The sequence below is a fragment of the Cyclopterus lumpus genome, chromosome 6 (genome assembly GCF_009769545.1).
Source record: "Cyclopterus lumpus isolate fCycLum1 chromosome 6, fCycLum1.pri, whole genome shotgun sequence".
In the NCBI taxonomy this organism is placed as follows: Eukaryota; Metazoa; Chordata; class Actinopteri; order Perciformes; family Cyclopteridae; genus Cyclopterus; species Cyclopterus lumpus.
Window position 1 is genome coordinate 8,604,020 of NC_046971.1, and position 8,039 is coordinate 8,612,058.

General features: G+C 39.0%; 1 protein-coding gene across 7 annotated transcripts in view; it reads left to right on the forward strand.

Moving 5' to 3' along the window:
• The window catches only part of LOC117732753 (coiled-coil domain-containing protein 136-like), a 22,312-nt gene extending 15,895 nt beyond the window's left edge, over positions 1 to 6,417 (forward strand). For 4 of the 7 annotated variants that reach the window (XM_034535904.1, XM_034535908.1, XM_034535906.1 and 1 more), the window contains 4 exons: positions 996 to 1,271; positions 1,453 to 1,583; positions 3,242 to 3,354; positions 4,019 to 6,417. In XM_034535904.1, the coding sequence (XP_034391795.1) occupies positions 996 to 1,176 (181 nt within the window). In that variant the 3' untranslated portion in view covers positions 1,177 to 1,271; positions 1,453 to 1,583; positions 3,242 to 3,354; positions 4,019 to 6,417. Of the gene's footprint in view, positions 1 to 221; positions 487 to 995; positions 1,272 to 1,452; positions 1,584 to 3,241; positions 3,355 to 4,018 lie in introns of those variants that run through there. The other 3 variants (XM_034535907.1, XM_034535910.1, XM_034535911.1) reach the window with 2 other exon arrangements.
• The last annotated feature ends 1,622 nt before the right edge of the window (positions 6,418 to 8,039 follow it).

An 8,039-nucleotide genomic window follows, 5' to 3' on the forward strand; every position in this document is an offset into this window, starting at 1 on the left:
CTCACGGCCTGCGGACTCATGGGTTATTGGCAGGGCGTCTACTATGGGATTCATTATTATAAGAACAAAGGTGCAAAAAAACACATTATGAGTCTGATGTAGACGTTTCTTTGGATCTTTTTCAACAACACTTATTAAAAAAACATAGGATGATATTAATTATTGAGGCCAAATTTCCACACAGGATCTATTTAGTAGCTGTTGTGTCTTTTCTTCCTCAGCAGACGGGGAACTGGGCATACTCCATCTGCTGAGGAAGATCTTGTGATACATCGAATGCAAAAGCCAACTTTATTTATAGCCCTTTTCTAAACAGAAGCTACAGAGTGCTTTACAGGAAGAAGAGAAGGGAAAAGGAGAGTCAGAAGAAAAAGAGAAGACAACATGTACAACATGGAGAAATAACTTAAAAAGTATAAAATCCAGAAATAGAGATGAGAAGTCCTGACAGCATAAGCACGATGACCATAACAGTTACTGGACCATGTGGTGGGACAACAATTTAAAATGATGATTAATCAAATGTAATTAATCTTACATAGTTCCATGCTTTTCTCTGTTTTGCATCTTTTTCAATTTATTATTAAAAAAAAGAGTTTGGGACTGTTGGTCCGACAAAACAAGCAATTATACTGTGATGGGCCTTTTTCATTGTTTTCTGACATTTTATAAACTACACAATTACCTGATAATAAAAAACTCATCATTTGATTAGTCAAAAGGAAAATAATCTTCTTGTCCTATTGCAAGGAGGGCTGGATACATTTGTCTGTAACAAATAATAGAAAAAAACAGTGTCTTCATCAGTTATCAGACTAAGTGTACGCCAGCAAATCTCTGCATGCATCAAGCTCTCTGGTTATCACATCAAATAGAATAGCAACCACATTCAGCCTTTGATCGTGGAGATTATCAGCCCATTTCTGAGCTTTCAGCTATTTCAGCTGAAAACAGAAAGTTAATGCTGTATTTTCACCATCACTCCTTTGGTCCAGCTCCAGTGTCTACCTGTCACTGAAAGAGGAAGACGTAGAGGAAGGCACAGAGGGGAAGGAGATGCAGACTGGCTCGGATGAGGTCATGACAGAGAGTTACATGACCATGGCCAAGTCTGGGAACTGTCGCCTGGTGGACGCCTCCATCCAGAAGAATATTTCATTTGATGGAAGCCCATGACATCAACCGGCTGGAACGGAGGCATCGGGGAGATTTTCTCCCTGAGGGAGCAGCTCAAACAGGCAGAGGAGAAGGCCTCACAGGTTCAGAGGGAGGTATGACACATAATAGTGGCGAAGGCATGCCTTGTGAGCTTCTTAGAAATATGAATAAATCATGGGCAGATTTGCCAAATAGATTACAATCAAATACACTCAAACTTGTTTCAATATTTGCTATCAGTCCGTCCAGGGCTGTAAAAAAAATTGAGAATGTGACCTCATTGTGGTCCTCCAGTGTACCGGTCTGAAGGTGGAGCTGCAGGAGCTACAGGTACTGTATGACAGCAGTCAGAAGGAAGAGCAGAGCTGGAGGAGGAGCTGCAGTGCTGCAAGGCAGAGCTGGAGAAGCTGTCAGGGGGGGCTCAGGTGAGGGACAGCCATGAATAATACAGCCATATACAGTTGCTTTCAGAAGAAGAGAAACTGGTGTGATAAATGTTGGTTTGTGTGGTTTGCTTTGCATTCCTCACTTTAGATTCCAAACGCATCTGTAGAGCAGGTTGTCTCAATTCTTTTATTTCAAAATGAACGTGAACTTGTCCTCAAAGTGGTTTGGAGAATTCCCGGCTATCATTACGCAGAGGTTGAAGACACTTTTTCGCACCCACACTGTCAACTAACACGCCTCACGCCTCACATCGCACTGTATCCTGTGTCTGTTGAGCCCACTTTCTCTGTCTCATACTGTAGCAATATATGTTTGGATATGAACTGACCTGTCAGCCCATATCTATTGTGTGCTTTGGGCTGGGAAACCTTCCCTACCACTGTTTCTGTGTTCTAACTTCTCTGTGACAGCAATTATTTTATGCTGTTGTTGGACTAAAACACAAAATGCTGGTCAAATAAATGCAGGCATTCAAGCCAAGAATGCTAATTGATCTTGTTCTATAGAGAAAAAGTACTAAAAAGGACCTGTAACTTTTTGTGATGTGTAATTTCTAACTCAAGGCTCCCGTCTCCTCATTTCAATAAGGTGCTGTGTGAACGTCAACTTGTCGTGAAATGAAACACTAATTAAAACAGTTACTAAAGTCACAGTTACACTAATGTCGCATGTTAAATGTTTGAAAGCATGGATAGTTTTAATGTGCTTTTTTAAGTTCTCACGGGAAAATCCAAAAAGGCAAGAAGCTAAAGTACCAAATTAATTTTCTTTAATTGCCGATGTCCTCTGGGTTTGAATTTCCACGACACGGTATGTGAACGCAGCACAGTATGACGCTTGAACGCACCAACCAGAGGACAATCTGTGGATCCAACTGCATTACCACACAGAGACAGACTCAATATTCATCAAGTTGATGTTCTCACAGTCAAAAGGAATGAATACCAATGGCTACCTGTAAGGAACGAAAATATGCATCCCCCAAAAAAAGACAAATCTATTGGCTGTAAGCATGCAAAGCCCTGTACAGTAATATGGTCCTTTTACATAGTGAGAAACCAACAGGGCTCAACCTCTGTGTTCTGTCTACAACAGCCGTGATGAGATGTCTCTGCGTTGTGTCAAACTGTCTACCCGTGCCTGTCTCTGATGCTGTCCTTGTGCTCTAAATGTCCATGACCACTAAGTCCTGTACGATAACAAATTTAGCAAAAAAACATCAAAAACAAACTATGAGGATAGAGAGACAAAACAAAATACCACCATATGCAAGTTCCAACAATCATGTCTTTCTGTGTCTGTCACCATAACATCACACGCAGCCAATACATGCCACACAGGACTGCTCACACATACTCAAGTTGAGTTGATGTGTATGTCACCTGAAAGTTATGCATTGTTTATTTAACAGGAAATGTAAATCACTGCATCACAACCTTTCCCCCGTATTTCACGGCCATAGACCATGTCACACTTTTCTTTTAGCGATGTGTAGTGGTCGTCCATCTTGTGCTGTTGTCACTCCCTTTTTTTTATTTTTTATCTGTGTTGTGTATCCTTTGGATACTTTAATCCATCCGTTCATTCATTTCCTTTCATTCCCATGGTCCTTGTGTTGTTTTTATTCCCTCCTCAGAGATTCATCCATCCGTCTGAGCACCCTGTTCTCTCCATCCCCTTCATAGGAATGATTGTAATATTGGCTGTGGTCTGGTGCTGGTTGTCGGAGCTGGTGTCCCAGAGGGCAAGGTATGGGAGGAGCTTATCTCTATCTGATGCATAATGCTATATATGGTTCTTAATTAAACACTGAATAAAGAGTCAGTACACCCAAATTACATGACATTTTCTTGCATCCCGTTTCTAGCAATGCAAATAGTTTTGGTTATATTTGCTCAGGTTTTCAGGTTTTTAGTGTTTGGGAGAAATCTGTCTTCCCTCGATACAATAGGTGTCGTTTCCTCCGGATAATTAGAACGTTTTCAAAGGAGCTATAGATAGTGTATTCTGTGGATTATCCAGAGTATTCAGGACCCAATTTAAGAAAAGAAGTGTTTAAAAAAAAAAAAGAATCTTAGTTGTATTTGGGTGGAGGCAGAAATATATCACAACTTGGTTATGGCATCTGCATGGCTCACTACTGCAAGATGCAATGAAGGTAGATAATGATATAAAAACATTTATGGAAGGTGGACGTGGGACGGGTGGGCAGTTTGGCAAATTAGAGCAACAAATATTACCTTGATGGAACTGAATAGCCATTTGCAGGAATAGTTCAACATTTTGGGTAAATGTGCTTTCTTGCGAGAGTTAGGTTTCCTAAAATGTCAAACTATTTCGTCGACAGCCCGATACTGGCTGATGGATAGCCTGTACCGGCTCTTAACGCCACTCTTTCCCTGTCTCCCCTCAGGGGAGTGAGGTAGGTTGGAACTCCATTTTGACGATCACTGCAGCCGCAGCGGTTCTCCTGATGATGACGAGCTTGTTGAGAGCTCTCGTCCGATGTTGATTGGATGGGCAACAACTGCACAGGGACAGAGGTCTGCTTCATTCAGACTTAGCTCTCGTTCTTCTCCTGCCATGTCTACAGACTGGACTGTAATCCTCTAAATGTGCTCGGGCTGACAGCTGTGTGGTGGAAAATGTATGGAAAAGTATTCCGCTGATGAGAAGGTACTCCACGCACCGGGAACGACTGCGCTCAGTCTCATCGGAGACTGAAGACGAGCATGACTTGATCTGCAGAGAGCCCACATGAGGACTGATTCCACTCCACTAAATGTATGCTAGTGCTGTGTCACTCCTCCTCTGTGTCCGTGAATGTCATTTTTTCTCTCTTTTAGCAAACGATGTGATTAAAAAAAGAAAAAGAAAAAAAGAATTACGGTTTTAATTATTAACGTGCGCCTAATAGTTTTCAATTTATTTAACCATTATTTATTTATTTGTTTGTTGAAGTACTGTTCATAGTTGTCTCTGAATAATATTGACAAACATGGAGTCTGGACATGTAACGCACTGAAATGTACACATGCCCTTTAAATGTAAATGTTTTTTTTGTCAAATAAGTTGACTATTCATTATTTGTTGCTTTCCCCCCAAAATACTGAAAGCAAAACATTCTACAAAACTGGAATTAAATGTCAAAAGATTTCCACGAATGAACATCATCTTAGCATTACCTGCTGCCGCTGTATAACTGAACCCACACATGGAATATGTTAAGCACCAATGATATGCTATTGCAACCAAAGCCAGCTTGTAAGGCTTATTTTAAACCCCCAGTTGGTGGAGCCAACTCTTCTTCACAGTGTGCAGGCTTCCGCCCGCCTTACAATGAATTGTCTTGTGTCTGTCTCTGAAATCAAACAACTCCCACTTTCCTCATTAATTATCATGTTGGGTCCCGATGCCAGAAGTCTGTGCAGTATTTCTGATTCATCTTACCTGCCCACAGCTCACTTTGAAATTCAGAAATCTTACACCCACAGCGACGTCGTTACACACACACACACACACACACACACACACACACACACACACACACACACGCGCGCACGTTATGGTTTGCTGAAGGTTTTGTGACAGTGGGTGCTCGGAAAAGATATCTCAGCAACTTTGGGGGCCAAAACCGATCAAGCGATGGGATTATGTTTTATGTCTTAACATTTCCAGTGTGCAGAAATAAGCTTTTGTTTCCTCTCCATCAGGATTTAAAATGGCTAGCGTCGTAGTATTTGTTGTTTAGATTTATGGTGATCGCAGGTTGTTCCAGGTACTACAAGTGTGAGCATGTCGACTGCCAGCGCTTCCTTGTTTACTGACTTTATGTAACAAGCTGCAGATCTGATAACACCGGTTGACATCCGGTCACACTTACGTTGAAACACTGATGCATCTGAAGTGAAGGTTCAGGGTTTATTAGTTGTGAGGGCATTTTAGAAATTGATATGGTTCCAAAATGTGTAAATAGGAAGGTGTCAGAAAAGATTTAGCATTAATTACAAAAAAATATATATATGTATCTGTGGAAGGATTAATGTTTACATTTGTGAAACGTATTTTTCTTTTGTGTGAAAACATTTTAGAACTGAAAGAAGCATGTCAGAAAACATATAGAAGCACAGTATATAATTTGCGTTGATTATGTTATTATTATTATGTTTGTATTTCATGTAAATAGTTGACATATAGTACTATGGAAGAGATGTTTCTTAAATCCATTTGTACTAGCTTTGTAGAAAGTCTATTCTATTTTGACAGAGCATCGTATATTTGATAGCCAAATGATATGCCGTGGACATGTTTATTTATGGTGACATTACTCACAAGAACTGCTAGCATTGCGAATACTTTTCAGTACCTCTGTGTTTCGAAGGTGGCGTTGTCATTGCATGCATTTATGAATTGCATTTGACTAGTTGCTATGAGCAATACGACTCATTAATTTAAGAAATTAATTTCTGAAACATTTATTATTAAACAACCTTTATAAGCAATGCCTGCCCTGTTATGTCTGTATCTGAAAACATACTTAGGAAATCCTGTGCCGCTGGACTGTTGTTGCCTATTACCAAAATGATTAGTTTGCAATAGAAATTAGATTACCATTGACCACAATGGTACATATGACTCCTCTGATTTTCATTATTCTTCCCTATTTCATGACTGTCAACGACATCATAGTTCCACAAGCTTCTATATTGCTCAGTGTTTCTCAGCTTGTTGTTGCTCGTTGCTTGTTTTCAATATAGTTGTGGCTATTTTGTTACCTGGAGGTCTATTTTGTACTGCAAATGACTTGAGAAAATAAATATATATCTACCCCCCATGATGTATGACAGCTTTCTTTTCCTGGAAGGTGGCCTCACCATCGGTCACAGGGTGTAAGGAGTCCCATTCATGAAATCATCAGCAGTCAAACCAACTGAGAACTGACTCTGCTGGGATTGCTTGTATGGATATTAATAACCGTCACTCCAGAGGCGTGTCATAGGCTCACAGATTCCTCTCTCCAATGGCAGTAACTGGTGTGTCAACGTTGTTGATGAGGCCCATAAACTACACGCGTTACTCGGTTTCCACGACTCATGGTTCTCTTAAGTTCAAATGATCTAAAAGTACTGTGGATGTGCGTATCCCTCACCGAGCAAGCTTCTGTCACTGGAGGTTTAAGTTGAATTAGTTTCTGGAGTCTGCAAATAATTCCCAACAGACTATGAATCAGGTTTCTGTCTCATTCTGTGTCGGAGTTGTGGCTAAGGAAAAAATAAAAAGCGGCTTAACGGTCGAAATGTCAGATCCAGATCACCGGTGGGATGTATTTAGTCAGGCCTTGGCCCCGGGCCTAAGCAAATTAGTCCCAAATCCCTTTTAAAATATTTAATATATTCACCTGAGCTAATTAAAAAAGGAGGAATGCTGACTGTGAGAGCATTAATGAGCAGTCACTGGGGATATAATGTCAAGTGAACGGTGTCCAGTTAACAGTACCTCTGATTAGGTTTTTGGTTTAGTTCACACATTATATTGTATTATGATCATTATGATTCTTAAACTTATTATTATTATTATGAGACAAATATACCAAAGTATTCAAAATAATATTATAAAACTTGAGACACATTGAGTCAAATGTGTTTTTTGTTTTGTTTGTGTTAATAAAAAATAATCGTTTCACTTTTGGTGCAATTTCACTTTTCTAGCGTTCATTTACACACAATGGTGTTTACTCAAATACTGTATTCAAGTACATTATTGAGGTTCTTGTATTGTGATGAAATATTTTCATGTTATGCTATTTAATAAACAATAACTCTGCTGCATTCACTGCCAAATATTGTACATTTCTTTGAATTATTTGACAAATGTAATAAAAAAACTACTACAAATCAACGGTTTAAAAGTATAAAAGTAAAAAAAATATCACGATACATCACCTTAAAAGGTCCCCTATATAGGGGACCGTACAATTAATAAGTAATTAAAAAGAAATTAATTAAAAGAAATTGAATAATTGAATAATATTTCATCCAATTGTACATGCTCTAAGCACAACTTGAATAATAAAGAAAAGATTAGAGAAAGGAAAGGAAGAGAAAATGCCAGATTTGGCAGCTCTTGCCTGAATTTTCTTTACTAAATACTCTGATTTATTTTCTGCTTCACTATTACAGTAAACCTTTGCAGAGTGACATATCACATATTGTATGATGATTTAGGAAAGGTTTAAACAGTCAGATGCATCATTCCTAAATATTTTTCTTCCTATAAAATGCTTTTTTCAGACAAACCTGAAACGTTTTAATTTGTGCTGTTTGCCAACTTCATTTAATATAACATATAGACTGATATTTACATTTCTGTACAAAACCTCACAATTATTATTTTTAGAGGTTAAGGTGCTTGAGTCACATTTCCCAGGACATAGC